This window comes from Bufo gargarizans, chromosome 6 (assembly GCF_014858855.1).
Source record: "Bufo gargarizans isolate SCDJY-AF-19 chromosome 6, ASM1485885v1, whole genome shotgun sequence".
In the NCBI taxonomy this organism is placed as follows: domain Eukaryota; kingdom Metazoa; phylum Chordata; class Amphibia; order Anura; family Bufonidae; genus Bufo; species Bufo gargarizans.
This window is the reverse complement of record NC_058085.1, coordinates 63,071,773-63,087,617: the sequence shown is the minus strand read 5'-3', so window position 1 is coordinate 63,087,617 and position 15,845 is coordinate 63,071,773. Positions and strand designations below refer to the sequence as shown.

Genomic DNA, 15,845 nt, shown 5'->3' with positions numbered 1-15,845 from the left:
AATGTGACTGAGTTTAAAGGGGCTGTACATACATTACAGATTCCCCCCGCTGTTCCATTTTTAACGATTCTTGGGTCCCGTCTCTACTTCCTGCTTCCACCCGACACGGACATATAACCACTGCATTCAGTCACTGAATATAAATAATATGTTGGTCACCGCTATAGCCAAAATATTGTGAAATAATGAGACACTCTCCTTACTGATTCCCTTCTGCTTAAGTTCCGACAATTTCAGAGTCTCCTGTAGCAGGTCACCGCTCCGGCTAGAGATTGGCTTCAGTGCCATGTCTGGGTTGAGAGGGATCAGGGAGTACAGAAACCGGCAGGGGTTCGGTAAGGGGAGTATTGCTACTTATTTTTGTTTTCTGAGCGGTTTGTGAAAATGTTCCTTTTCTGGACAGCCCCTTACATTCTGATCTCAACTGATCACACATTGATCTCTATCCCCATTAAACCTTTATTCCCAGAATTCCAGAGGAGCATGTATGGCCTATAAGTCTCCTCACGCCAATTAAGGCGCTTTCTTCCCAAGGAAAGCTAGTGCCTCCCAAATCCTGACCCAGGCGTCTCATCCAGTTAAGCCAGTACTCTCTGCTCTGCACTGATGAGGGGCAATCACCCTGAAACTACTTTCTGCAGATGAGGTGCTGGCTTTTTTAATATCCGAGTCATGTCTCAAGGCCTGTTTAAAGGGTTGAACATTAACTTATAGGATAGCTGCCTTATATCTGGTGGAATCAGAGGCAGAGCTTGTTGAGATATCATTTGCATTACTTTATGGCTTCCTAATGTGTATAGGAGGCAGCAGAACCATACTATGTCACATATATGATACCATGTGGAACAAACAGTGATATTACATCTTTCTTTGCAGGAGTTATGGGGAAAGACACTCCCGCCAGATCGCTGTAGGAGGCAGGCTCAGCAATGGATCAGGTATAGTTTATGCTCTGTGAGAAGGTATCATTCACTTTGAGGTGGTTTTAAAAATCAATTAGGCCTCATGCACATGACTGTCATTTTTGCGGATAGCGCACGGACCTGAGGTGTATTTCTTATATCTGGTAAGGCTTAGGCCTCTCGCACATGAACGTGTGCAGCGGGCCGCAATGCACTAACACCCACCATGGGCAGCCACAGCGGATCGCGGACCCATTTACTTTAATGGGTCCGCGATCCGGCCATTCCGCAAAAAGACATGTTCTATATTTTTGCGGAACAGAAGTGCGGGACGAAACCCCACAAAAGCACTCTGTAGTGCATCTATAGGGTTCAGTTCTGTGCTTCCGTTCTGCATCTCCAGATTTGCGGTACCATTGAAGTGAATGGGTCCACATGCATGATGCTTAATGCACACGGAACGGTGCCCGTGTATTGCAGATCTGCAAACGCGGTCCGCAATACGTTCGTGTGCTATAAGCCTTAAAGGGAATGTGTCATCAGAAATTTTTATTTTTATTATAACTTCTTTTTAAACTATTTTTGATGTCTTTATCCATATATCCCATATATTTAAACTAAAAAGATAAAATCTTGCAGTTTTCGCACTGGTCACTATGTCTAATAATTGGCGCCACTTCTTGGTCTGTACAGATCACTTTATATGCAGGCATTTTATATTTAACTTTTACAGGATGTAAATCCTCATGAAGCGGCTAATATTCACTCTTGCGTATATAAATGCTCCCGCAGGCCCACAACACTGGAGATATACATGGTGACAGTACACCCATTTCTGGAGTTGTAATGGCGCACCCATGGACTATGTATTCTGTATAAATCTATGCTCCATTGGATGCTATATTATGAAGGTATTCACTTTGGAGAGAATATCTTCGACATACTGTGCCATGTGAAGCACCATATGGCGGCGCACTTAGTCCTTGATAGAATAGATCCTGAAGCATTGTGCAGTGTTGTACCTGTCCCTATCTTGTAGTGCTTACTTGTGTTAATTGTAGCTCTTGCATAGTTTTGACTTATGCAGTTTCACTGCTCACAAGTGGTTATCACCTATCATAAGTGTCTTGATCCCCCACCGATCACGAGATCACATTTCTCCTGTTTGAATGGAGCGTTGGTCAGGCATGCACACCTCTACTCCATTCAATGTCTATGGATTACAGTTAGAGATGAGCAAATTTCATCTTATGAAATTCGTTCACGCTTCGTTTGGTGGTAAAGGCAGAATTGCGTTATGGATTCCGTTACCACGGACCATAACGCAATTCTATGACGGAATGCATAACTGAATGCCTTCAGAGGCATTCCGTTATTCATTCCGTTATAATAGAAGTCTATGGCCTGCAAAACGGATCTGTCCCGTTTCTGTTATGCATTGTCATAGAATTGCGTTATTCCGGGGTAACTGAATCCATAACACAATTCTGCTTTTACCACAAACGAAGTGTGAATGAATTTCAAAATATGAATAGCACTCCTATAGAGTTTGAATAGATTAGTAGTACATATGTGTGACCACCACTTCATTCAAACAGTGGACATGAGACCCCCTTCTCATCAGACACGCGTGGATAGGTGATCAGTTGTCATGCTAGGACAATCCCACTATGTCTCTCTCCATTGGTTAAATGGTGAAGATTTGTATAGTTTTTCACCTCTGTCATGCTGTACACTGGTAAAATATACATTCTTCTGACCTTACCGTCATTTCATGCTTAATATTTCCTAAGTTTTATATTTTCCTAGGTTATATGAAATGATCGTTTTTGTTATCTAGAGCTAAAAATTTATTTTCCAGACTAATCTGCTTTCTACCTGCCTTTCAAAGCAGAATGACCTTCTTCCTGACCCGCGGATGTTCTGGGTCCCATCTGACCCGTTGTGAATACACTACTGACCCGAGGCCCTTGGACTAGAGCAAGCTACAAGACAATATGCTTTTCTCCATGGTTTGGACTCTGTGGCCATACACCCTCCATTCTGCACACGTCTCTTTAGCTATTCCTACAGGAAATTGTTTTAAGTTATAAATTTTACTGCCTTACACCCTTCCCTCTGTGCGTTCCTTGGAGGAAGATGGCCAAATAGTTTTTTTTTTTTTTATTTAGTTTTTAATATTTTATTTTCTTTTTATTGAATGATTTTAGGATCCATGTTTGTTTTATTTGTTTTTTACTGTACAATCTGGTGTAAACCACCCTTGATGTTGGGTATCTTGAATTTATTGGGTTATTGTGCTTCCCAGTGATTGGGCTGACATGCAATCTATTTTTATAGGAAATAACCATTTTGGTTGCCTTGCACACCAATAAATTATATGTTCAGCTATTGCCGACTTTGTGTCAATGTTTTACTATGCAAAATGGTGGTGCATATACAATATGGCTGCCAACTCTTACACATCTAAGCTGACATCACTGGTCCTCAATTATAAAGACTGTATAATAGAAAATATGGTCTCCTTGGCCAGACTGACCAGGTACAGCTTGGTACAATGAAAGCTGAACGTTGCTTTCAGAGGTCAGTTTATGGAGGACCAGTAACCAGCCCACAATAAAACCAGTTTAACAGTATCCCCAAGCTGTAGGACTGCTTGCCCCCCAACCATCTGTTGTGTATAGAAAGTTACATAAAGAATAAGGTTGAGAAAAGAACAGATCCAGCAAGTTCAGCCTATAATCCTACTGTGTTGATCCAGAGGAAGGTAAAAAAAAACTTTGAGGTGGTCACCAGTTGCGACATGTGAGGGGGAAAATTCCATTCTTGACCCAAAATATGGCACTATGGGGGTGTCCCAACTCCTGATAGCTAAGGTTGAGATTTCAGCAACACCATTTATTTGCAAAGGACATTCTCTTTGTTGAGAACACGTGCATGCTCAACCAAACTAAGCTTGTATGGGGGAGGGGGACACTCAGGAGGAACAGCTTTCAGCTGAACAAGAATTCGGTTCAGAGCTATCTAAGGCCTCATGCACATGGTCGTAATATACAGGCACCGGCCGCGTGCAAACAGTATAACATATGCGGACCTATTCACTTGAAAGGGTCTGCAATCCGGGAGGTGTGGTGCAAAACAGAGGCACGGATCGGAAGCACTACGGAGTGCTTCCATGGGTTTTCTGTCCGTGCCTCTGCACCACAAAAAAGTGCATGCTCACTACCTTTTTGCGGTGTGGACCGTCTGATGCAGATTGCGGACCCCATTCAAGTGAATTGGTCTGTGTCCGCAAATGGTGGCCACGAGGTCGGTGCCCATGCATTGCAGACCACAATTTGTGGTCCACGGCACAGGCAAGGCCTGCACACAGTCGTGTGCTTAAGGTGTATGGCCATATACTATAATTGCTTAATATCTTAAAAAAAAAAAAAAGTACTCTACATGAATTATACCCTCAAACTAAAATGCCTATTCAGTGCAAGTAAACCAATTTCAATAATCCAAAAGGTAAGAGGACAAACTGATTACTACCTGCTAAAATATAAACACCTGGCCGTGACCCAGTGCTCTTCTTACAGCCTGACGCTGCAAAATGGAACTGGCAGGCTAAAGATGATCTTTATTAATATAGCGTCAACATATTCTGTAGTGCTTTACAATCAGGGACATAACACAAGTAAAATGACAAGCAATGAGATAAAGGTAGCTTTCACTCGGTCAGTATCTGCAACCCCAAACCAGGAGTGCCACCTATAAGGGCTCAAGCACACGACCGCAGTTTCAGTCGGCATCCGACCCAAATTTTTTGTGGTTTAGAAGGGTCTGGTGACATCATAGAATACAAAACTACTTGCAAAAACAAGTTTGTACAAAAGGAAAAAATGAATCGACAATGACCTACGATCGTACAGAATATAAATCAATATTCAAAGAGGAGATTGTGTCTTTGGAATCCTGGTATGCAATAAGAAGATCCAAAAAGACTCCCTATTATAAAGCAGTCTGTTTAGATCTCCTCCTTGAAATGTATTTTTTTAACCCTTTCAATACCACAGTGACTTCAAGGTCTGCTGTTACCTCCATGTACGTCTCCAAGTTTGAGATGTCTGAAAGATGTTTTCAAACTGTTTGAAGTGCAACCCACATATTGAACGTTACAGCTGCTGCAGGGGGCTAAGTAAATCACATTACTTGTGTTACGGTTTATATAGGACTTAATTTTAAATTCTTCTCCTGTAGCACTACATTTCAAACTCTTAATTATTTTAATAAATTGACAGGTTTTCCATACATTATGTCCGCCAATAACTTTTTACCAGGTATTGCTTGTAGACCCTGATTTCTCCCAAAAAATAAACTGAGACAGTACTGTGGATATAGGTGGAGCTCTTTTACTCCAACTTGAATTCCTAAATCCAACATCTGTCGTAAATTATCATCCTGATTCAGAATCGTTAAATGCCTAGTAATGATTCCGTACCGCATTAAACTGTCTGCTATAAGTGGTTGTCACACTCACCTTTTTCTCTTCTGACTCTATTTTATTATTCCTACTTGTTTCCTAGGAGATTAGGTTTCTTCTATCCAAAAGGTTCTCCTTTTCTACAGTCTGTTTTAGCAAGTTCTCCCTATATCCCCTTGCTTTGAGTCTTTTATACCTATATAATGCTGCACTTTCCTTTTTATAAGTGGAGTCCTCTGCGCAATTACGGCAGATTCTTATAACCTCACCGTAGGGGATACCATTGATGACATGTTTGGGGTGACAGGACGCCAGTAGTAAAGTACTCCTACTTGTGTCTTTCCTCTAGTTGCTACTGACTCCCTCATTCCCTTTATTGGAAAGCTTGACATCCAAGAAAGAAATGTCACTCACTGCTATTGCATAAGTGAACTGAAGGTTCATGGCATTATTCATGTATTTCACGCAATTCACAAAGTCCTTCTGTGGAGTTCCACACCAGGATTATATCCTCAATGAATCTTCCATACTATCCGATCAAGGACAAAAAAAACATGGCCTCTCGATCATAAGGTATTGTTCCTCCCAATGGGACATATAAATATTTGCATACGAGTGGGAGAATTTTCCTATCTCCCATGACAGCACCACCGGAGAGAGGAGGATCCGCCCCACAGAGACAGGAAACCTGCAGGATAAAATGGGCGGACATTCTCCTCTTCAGTGTGGTTTCCTGTCTCTGATGGGAAGCCTGCAGCTTCAACATGCTTGGTCCTTCCCTCTGGTGGCTCCCCACTAACCTGCGAGTCCCTGGTAAGTTGCAGCGGTGCGCTGAGGGCAGGCAGAGGCACAGCTGAGCTCCGGAGGGGGCGGTCAGTGTGCGGGGGTACTGGAGACGGCGACATCGTGTTACGCCGGAAGAAGACGCCGGCTACCAGGCTGAGGAAAAGGAGCGGCTCCGGCTATGGGCAGGCTGTGGAGCGCTCCTAAAGTCACCTGACCGGCCTCTGACGGCTGTGACGTCATCTTTGGGCGCCTATGAGAAAAGCGCAAGGTTTTCGGACGGCGTCTCTTTTTTGACTTGAGCTGCAAGTATGGAGAACGAGTGCCATCATGGCAAGTGGTCCGAGGAGCCCACGGTCCTTCCTGTTCCAGCTAAGCCCAAGAAAGTTGGGGCAAAGAAGAAAAATAAGGAATGTGCCTTATGCAGTGTGGGGTTACCATCTGAATGGTAAGATGGAATTGTCTAACATAACTGTTGGTTATAGCTTGGACGGAGTGTCATTTTATGTTTTTACATTATGACCTACAACCTTATGTAATTCATATTTCTCAGGGATAAGATTATGTGCCAGCCCTGTATAGATAAGATGGTGGCTGAGGAGTCCCCCTCCTTTTACAAATGTCTGCAAGCGTTGGTACGCTCTGAAGTTAATGCATCCCAGGCTACCCAAAAACAGCAAAAGCCTAAGCATAGAGAGTATTCCAGAGAACCCCCTTTGTCAGATGAGGGAGAGATCCCTTCTTCAGTGTTTGGCCCCTCTGATTTTTCATCGCAGGCCTCTTCTGGGGAAGAAGAAATAGGGGGGAAACCCTGTTTTCTGGTAGAAGACACCGAGAAGCTCCTTAAAGCTATCCGCTCGACTATTGGCATAGAGGAAACTCTGGAACCCCACTCAATTCAGGATATTATGTTTGGGGGGTTGGAGTCCAGACAGCATGGTACCTTTCCAATACATAAGAATGTTTCAGCATTGATAAAAGGAGAGTGGAAGAAACCCAATAAGAGTATTTATTTCTAAAAGTCTTAAGCGTAAATATCCTTTTAAGGAGGAAGATTCTGCCTCTTGGTATAAGGCGCCTAAAATCGATGTGCTTATATCCAAGGTCTCTAGGAAGACGGCCCTACCATTTGATGACATGGGAATCTTGAAAGACCCCCTGGATAAAAAGGCAGATGCCTTTCTTAAAGGGGCTTGGGAGGCATCAACGTCCTCATTTAGGCCTAGTATAGCTTCCACTTGCAAGGCCCAGTCTCTTATTGTGTGGTTAGACGAGCTTGAGTCCCAGTTAAAGAATAGGTGCCCCCGGGAAGAGATATTAGCCTCCCTCCCTACGATTCTGAAGACAGCAGACTTTCTGGCAGACGCCTCGGCTTACTCTGTTAGGTTGGCAGCTAGATCAGCAGCTTTATCCAACTCCGCGCAAAGAACTCTTTTGCTAAAGAATTGGACTGGGGACATTGCTTCTAAATCAAAGCTTTGTGGAGTTCCATGTGAGGGGGAATACCTCTTCGGTCCAAGCCTGGATGACCTGCTGGATAAAGCGGCAGACAAGAAGAAAAGGTTTCCTGGTTTTCAGGGATCTTTTTCTTATAGAAATAGGTTCAGTCGACCCTTTCATCCCTTTAGGGGTAGCCAGGAACAGGTTAAGAAGGCCAGGGAGGACCGGTTCAGAGGTCAGAGGAAAAATAGGAATTTTTTCTTTAACCAGTCCTCCTCAGATAAGAGAGAGCCAGGACTCCGGTAGGGGGCAGACTGAAGGACTTCGTAGCAGAGTGGAGAAAAATTTCCCTAAGTCCGTGCGTTTTTGATACCATTGGCAAGGGGTTAAGATTAGAATTCCTTCAGTCCCCTCCTGCCCGATTCTTACCAACCGTAGATCCTCTTTCGGCCTTAGGGAAGTCAGTTATACAGGCAGAGGTGTTAAAATTTAATAGAAAAATCAGTCTTAACCACGGTAATAAAAAAGAAGGCAGAGGGTTCTACTCGCCACTTTTTTTGGTCAAAAAAACAGACTGTTCTTTCAGAACCATCATAAATCTAAAAAAAGTAAACCAGTTTCTTCAGCCCAAAAGATTAAAGATGGAAACTGTACGTTCAACAATGAATCTTCTTTATCCTCTGTGCTTCATGGCTGTTCTCGACTTAAGACGCATACTACCACGTCCCTATTGCAATAGAGCACTAGAAGTTCCTAAGGGTGGCCATCCATTTGAGGGGTCAACTGGAACATTTCCAGTTCCAGGCTCTACCTTTTGGCCTTTCCATGGCCCCAAGGGTGTTTACGAAGTTGGTGGCGGAAATGGCAGCCCACATAAGGGAAAAGGACATTCTCTTCATCCCTTACCTGGACGACTTCTTAGTAGTAGATCAGACAGAAGAAGCATACAATTCCGCAGTTTCAGAAATCCAGTCCATCTTAAAACAGGTTAGGGTGGACTATGAACAAAGAGAAGTCAAGAACCCGTCCATCAAGAAGGCAGACCTTCTTAGGCTTAATACTGGACTCATCTCTCCAGAGAACCTTTTTACCCGCAGACAAGGTAAATGTTGGTCAGAACAAAATCTGAAATCTGACCCGGAAACCGGTTACTTCGATGAGAACAGCAATGTCGGTCCTCGGCTCCCTCACATCCTGTAAGGTGGGCTCAGCTGCACTCCAGAGCTTTACAGTAGGAGATCCTGTCTGCTTGGAAGGAAAACTGGTCCTTAGACGCGGAAATGAAGATCTCAGTCCAAACTCTACAGAGATCATCATGGTGGCTGAATACAGAGAATCTCATTCAAGGTACCCCGTGGAAAACGGACAGGTTAGTGTGCCTGACTATGGATGCAAGTCCTTGGGGGTGGGGGGCCCACATTCAGGGAACTTCCTTCCAGAGTCGTTGGGACCCCCGACAAAAAGCAGAGTCCTCCAATCTGAAAGAATTGATGGCGGTCGACCTTGCGATGAGGGCCTCCCTCCCGAAGATAGATGGAGAGGACCTAAGGATTCTTTCAGACAACAGGACTGTAGTCTCCTATTTGAACAGACAGGGAGGGACAAGATGCAGAGCCCTCATGAAAGAAGCTTATATCACTCTGAGTCTACCTCGATATCGGCAGTCCACATCAAAGGGGTAGAAAACAAACAGGCGGATTTCCTGAGCCACCATACCCTGTCCTAGGGGGAATGGTCCCTAGACCCTATTGTTTTTCAGAGGATAGTAGATCTTTGGGGTATCCCCGAAATCGACTTATTTGCTACCCATTCAAACAAGAAGGTGCCAAAATTCTATTGCCTGAGCAGAGCAGGATCCCCCTGTGGGATAGACGCCCTGACGCAGGATTGGAAATTCCGCCTGGCTTATGCCTTCCCCCTCTTCCCCGGGTTTTACGGAAAATCAGGGAAGAGCGGGCCACAGTAATCCTAATTGCCCCCTTCTGGCCCAGGAGGTCCTGGTTCACGGGACTCTGGACCATGTCGATCTCCGATCCCTGGGTGCTTCCTACGGTCTGGGGCCTTCTGAGTCGGGGACCAGTGATACATCCAGCTGTAGACAGCCTACACTTAACGTCCTGGATTTTGAGAGGTGGCTATTAGAAAAGGAAGGGTTCTCAAATGCTTTGGTGTCTACCCTGCTAAAAAGCAAAAAAGAGGTTACAGTAAGGATTTATAGCAGAGTTTGGAACAAATTCTTAAATTTTGCCCAGATCCATTTAAGGAACATTCCATCGGTTGCTCCTTTACATTCTATCCTTGAGTTCCTTCAGAAGGTTCTAGAAATGGATCTGTCAGTACCCTGAAAGTTCAGGTCTCTGCCCTGTCTGTTCTTTATAACCAGAACATAGCAGGTAGCCCCTGGGTTTCCATTTTTTTTAGGGCCATGGAGAGGTCTTCCTTAGTGATAGCTCCCCCCTGGAGTCTAGAGGTGGTGTTAAAAGCTTTATCTGGGCCCCCCTTTGAACCCATTAATTCTATTTCAATTAAGCATCTTACCCTGAAGCTATCTATTCTGATAGCTTTGACTTCTGCTCGCAGGATTGGTGAGATCCAAGCCATCTCCATCAACCCTCCGTACACCTTAATCTTAGAGGACAAAGTCGTCATCCGTCCTGACACTGTTTTTCTTCCAAAAGTCGCCACCAAATTCCACCGCTCTCAGGAGATTATTCTTCCTACTCTGTCAAAATCCTTCCTCCGAGGAAGAAGAATCTCTCCATTGTCTAGATGTCAAGAGAGCCCTTTTGGCCTATTTGTCCTCTACCTCTTCCTGGCGGAAGTCTTCTTCACTCTTCCTGCAGTTTCAGGGGAGGAACAAGGGTTCTGCTGCCTCAAAAAGTTCTATATCACGGTGGGTTGTGTTCGCCATTTCCTTATCCTACCTTTCCTCGGGGTTATCTCCCCCTGTTGGCCTGAGGGCCTACTCGACCAGGGCAGTGGCTGCTTCCTGGGCTGAGAGGTCCTCGGTTCCAATTGAATAGATTTGTGAGGCAGCAACCTGGTCTTCCCCTTCAACCTTTTTTAAGCCCTATAGGTTGGACTTGAACTTTTCTGGTGATTCCTCCTTGGTAAAGGGGTTCTTCTCCCTACTTCCCACCCTTAGGGATTTCTCTAATAAATCTCCGGTGGTGCTGTCATGGGCGATAGGAAAAAATTGTATTACTTAACGGTAATTTGATTTTACAAAGCCCATGACAGCACCCTGGGTTTCCCTCCCTGGTGGTCCTTCTATACTGCACAGGTGTTGCAAAAAAAAAAAAAAGATACCTTATATATAAATTGCATGTCTAACATATGTGGGCGGCCTTCCTCCGATACTTGGAAAACTCACTGAAGAGGAGGAGAATGTCCGCCCATTTTATCCTGCAGGTTTCCTGTCTCTGTGGGGCGGATCCTCCTCTCTCCGGTGGTGCTGTCATGGGCTCTGTAAAATAAAATTACCGGTAAGTAATACCATTTTTCGCACCCATTAATGCTCCTCTCGTCTGCAAATAGGTCCCATTAAAGGAGAAATAATTATGTGCTAGCAGGAACTCCACAGACAAATAGAGGAATTCCTTCAAAGCAGCACTATATCCACTATACAAATCTAAATGTCTCTTGAGGCTTGCCAAACCCAAACGGTGCGGAATCGAGCGGCGACATCACAAGTGGCCCATCTGTACCCATCTTCCCACACTAAGGCTACTTTCATCGGAACTGCCTGCCGGATCCGGCAATCTGCATACAAACGGACAGCATTTGTAGACTGATCCGGATGCGGATCGGTCTTACAAATGCATTGCAAGAACAGATCAGTCTCTCCGGATGTCACCCGGAGAAACGGTTCCGTTATATTTAATTTATTTTTAAAATTTTTACCGGTCTGCGCGGATCCGGCATTGTGGTATTTTTAATGCTGAATCCGGCACTAATACATTTCAATGTAAATTAATGCCGGATCCGGCATCTGATCCGGAATTTTGGACAGAGATAATTCATGCCTCCAAAAACGCTGTTCAGTGACTGCACTGAAGACATCCTGAACGGATTGCTCTCCATTCAGAATGCATTAGGATAAAACTGATCAGTTATTTTCCGGTATAGAGCCCCTTGGACGGAACTTAATGCCGGAAAAGAAAAACGCTAGTGTGAAAGTACCCTAAGTTACCAGTCAATTCCGATACATGTTTTGTATCTCGTAGGCAGCTTGGGATACGCTGTACAAGGGGTTGCAGATAAAAATCTACCCATGCTCCCAGGCGTTCTCCCAAGCTGCCTATACCACACACAATGGGTTGTAACGGAGGAGGGAAAGTCTTTTTATGTACCTTATGTAGTGAGTGGAAAATTGGGATTACTGGTTTATTCACAAACAAATAGTCTCTAAGTTTCATATCCAAAATACCCAGTGTGAAACCTTCATCAAGATGTTTGGATAATGCTGAGACATATTCTGTAGTGGGATCTGCCCTCAACTTTCTATCAGTGGATGTGTTCCCTAGCAACTCATTACATTTCAAATACAAACCTACATCCATTACCACTATACGCCCACCTTCATCAGATTTTTTTTTTATAACCAAATCACTGTTGTACCGTAAATTATAGAGTGCTTTCCTCTCGTCTAGTGAGATTATCTCTCTGTACCCCATTTCTTTTAAATTTTTTCACTTTCTGGTCTAATGCCACAAGTTCCATCTCAACTAGCGTCATCTCCAATAGGCCCAGATTCACATTGTAAAGTGGATAAGGTGCGGTTACAGCGTTGTTCTGACGAATTAAATGGTATTGCATTAATAACATTATCGTTCACTTTCTGCGGTTCATTCCAATTTAATTTACGACCTTCCCCTGACAAATCAAAATGCCTCCTGACAGTAAGATTCCGTGCGAACATATTCACATCGCGTATAGTGCGAAACAAATACAAAATCGCTCATTGGTGAGAACGATAGCCCCTTTCTTAAGAGGCTTAATTCAGAACGGGATGAGATATAAATCGATAAATTAATGACTGCGTCTTCTATTTCTGTCTCTTTACTGTCCTCCTCGGATATCCTTTATTTTGGTCGATGCGTTTGCCCTGCTCTCCTTGTTCGTGTTTTGGCTTATTCTCCAGTTGTATCAATGGATCCTGAGATTCATTCATTTTGTTTTTCTTTCTACCATTTCCATTCTTATTTTTATTTTGAGCAGAATTATTTTGTGATTTCATATTTCCTGAAGAATCTCCTTCTTATATAGACTGGTAAAACTCACTCTATGTTGAGAATTTTTCTCTCCGTTTTTTTGTTTCTGAAAAATGACTTTGATGTATCCAAAGTCTTTTGCTTCTATGAATATACCTGATCAAGAGAATATCTGTAAAGAATAAATCAAGGCAACTGGACGTACTGTAGATTTCTTGAAAACGTTTCACTCGTTCTTCCTCAATTCTGAGTGACTGTACAAAAATTCTGGGAATAAATATGTAACCGAATCAACATCTGGTAATTATACCCAGCATTGGGTCAAAGGTGTTGATTCCATTATCCTAATTGGAGTCAGAAGGTGATAAAGACTTCCCAGAAAAAGGTGTCAAGACAGCATTGTATGTGGCAGACAATAGATGTCTAACCCCCCCACCTCTATTCAAGCTTGGCTTCTGCATTTTTACGTAGATGGCCTCCTTCACGCCTCGTTTGTACCAATCTGCCTCCTTATCCAAAACACGTACTTGACTGTCTTCAAATGTGTGACCTGTTCCTTTTAGATGTAAGTACACGGCTGAATCTTGACCAGAGGTTTTGGCTCTTCTATGCTGAGCCATACGCTGATGTAGTTGTTGTTTTGTTTCGCCGATCTACAGTTCTGAGCATTCCTCATTGCACTGGACTGCGTACACAATGTTGTCCATCTTGTGTTTAGGCGTTGGGTCTTTGGGGTGAACCAGTTATTGCCTCAGTGTGTTGCTGGGTTTAAAGCAAACAGGATTTTTAATAAACATCACATTCCTGTTTGCTTTAACCCCTTAAGGACGCAGGGCGTACCGGTACGCCCTATTTCCCGAGTCCTTAAGGACTCAGGGCGTACCGGTACGTCCTAACTTTAAATGCAGATTCCGGCGCCGCGGGGGTTAATGGGAACGGGATGCCGGCTGAAATCATTCAGCCGGCATCCTGTGACAACGCCCCCCCTATCGGCGATCGCCGCAAACCGCAGGTCAATTCAGACCTGCGGTTTGCTGCGCTTTTTGCAGTTTCTGACTGCGTGGATCAGAAACTTTAGTGTCCCTCAAACATAGATTTTACACCCCCCCTGCACCCCTGCATGATTTTTTGCCGGCGGGTGGTGCAGGGGGGGGGGGGGAGTTGTGGGCGGTGGGGGTGGTGCGGCAGACGGGATCGCGATCCCCCGCCCGCCTCCCCTTGAAAATTCGTTGGTGGACAGTGGGTATACCAGGGTGTCAGCACATTGCTGACACCCTGGTATAAACGGCTGACATCGGTGATGCGATGTCAGCCGTTTAACCCTTTCCATACAGCGGTCCGTACGGACCGCTGTATGGAAAAAGTTTAACAGTAAGAGGGAGCTCCCTCCCTCTCCCATCGGGGGGCTGCAGTGCCTTTGTTAAAAATAGTAAAAATCAAAAAACACATTTATCACTGATTAAAAATGAAAAAAAAAACGTCCGTAACGACCTGATCTATAAAACGGTCATGTTACTTTCCCCGCACGGTGAACGCCATAAAAAAAATATATAAAAACTATTAGGAAATTGAAATTTTGCCCACCTTACTTCCCAAAAAAGGTAATAAAAGTGATCAAAAAAGTCGCATGTACGCCAAAATAGTACCAATAAACCCGTCATCTCATCCCGCAAAAATCATATCCTACCCAAGATAATCGCCCACAAACTGAAAAAACTATGGCTCTCAGACTATGGAAACACTAAAACATGATTTTTTTTTCTTAAAAATTAAATCATTGTGTAAAACTTAAATAAAAAAAAGTAGACATATTAGGTATCGCCGCGTCCGTATCGACCGGCTCTATAAAAATATCACATGACCTAACCCCTCAGATGACCACCGTAAAAAAATAAAAATAAAAACGGTGTAAAAAAAAAAAGCCATTTTTTGTCATCTTACGTCACAATAAAGTGTAATAACAAGCGATCAAAAAGTCATATGCACCCCAAAGTGCCAATCAAACCATCATCTCATGCCGCAAAAAAGGAGACCCTACTTAAGATAATCGCCCAAAAACTGAAAAAACTATGGCTCTTAGACTATGGAGACACAAACATTTTTTTTGTTTTAAAAATTAAATCATTGTGTAAAACTTACATAAATAAAAAAAATTGTATACATTTTAGGTATCGCCGCGTCCGTGACAACCTGCTCTATAAAATTACCACATGATCTAACCTGTCAGATGAATGTTGTAAATAACAAAAAAAAAAACGTGCCAAAAAATCTATTTCTTATTACCTTGCCGCACAAAAAAGTGTAATATAGAGCAACCAAAAATCATATGTACCCTAAACTAGTACCAACAAAACTGCCACCCTATCCCGTAGTTTCTAAAATGGGGTCACTTTTTTGGAGTTTATTCTCTGGGGGTGCATCAGGGGGGCTTCAAATGGGACATGGTGTCAAAAAAAACAGTCCAGCAAAATCTGCCTTACAAAAACCGTATGGCATTACTTTCCTTCTGTGCCCTGCCGTGTGCCCGTACAGTGGTTTACGACCACATATGGGGTGTTTCTGTAAACTACAGAATAAGGGCCATAAATAATGAGTTTTGTTTGGCTGTTAACCCTTGCTTTGTAATTGGAAAAAAAATATTAAAATGGAAAATCTTCCAAAAAAGTGAAATTTTTAAATTGTATCTCTATTTCCATTAAATCTTGTGCAACACCTAAAGGGTTAACAAAGTTTGTAAAATCAGTTTTGAATACCTTGATGGGTGTAGTTTCTTAGATGGGGTCACTTTTATGGAGTTTTTACTCTAGGGGTGCATCAGGGGGGCTTCAAATGGGACATGGTGTGAAAAAACCAGTCCAGCAAAATCTGGCTTCCAAAAACCATACGGCGCACCTCTCACTCTACGCCCTGTTGTGTGGCCGTACAGCAGTTTACGGCCACATATGGGGTGTTTCTGTAAACGGCAGAGTCAGGGCAATAAAGATAGTCTTGTTTGGCTGTTAACCCTTGCTTTGTTGGTGGAAAAAATTGGTTAAAATGGAA

At 43.4% G+C, this 15,845-nt stretch overlaps 1 protein-coding gene across 1 annotated transcript in view; it reads left to right on the top strand.

The window, feature by feature from the left end:
* Positions 1–3,293, top strand: part of LLGL2 (LLGL scribble cell polarity complex component 2) — a 29,417-nt gene extending 26,124 nt beyond the window's left edge. The window contains exons 15-16 of the mRNA XM_044298282.1: positions 877–938; positions 2,797–3,293. Of these exons, the coding sequence (XP_044154217.1) occupies positions 877–938; positions 2,797–2,801 (67 nt within the window). The 3' untranslated portion in view covers positions 2,802–3,293. The remainder of the gene's footprint in view (positions 1–876; positions 939–2,796) is intronic.
* Positions 3,294–15,845: the final 12,552 nt, after the last annotated feature.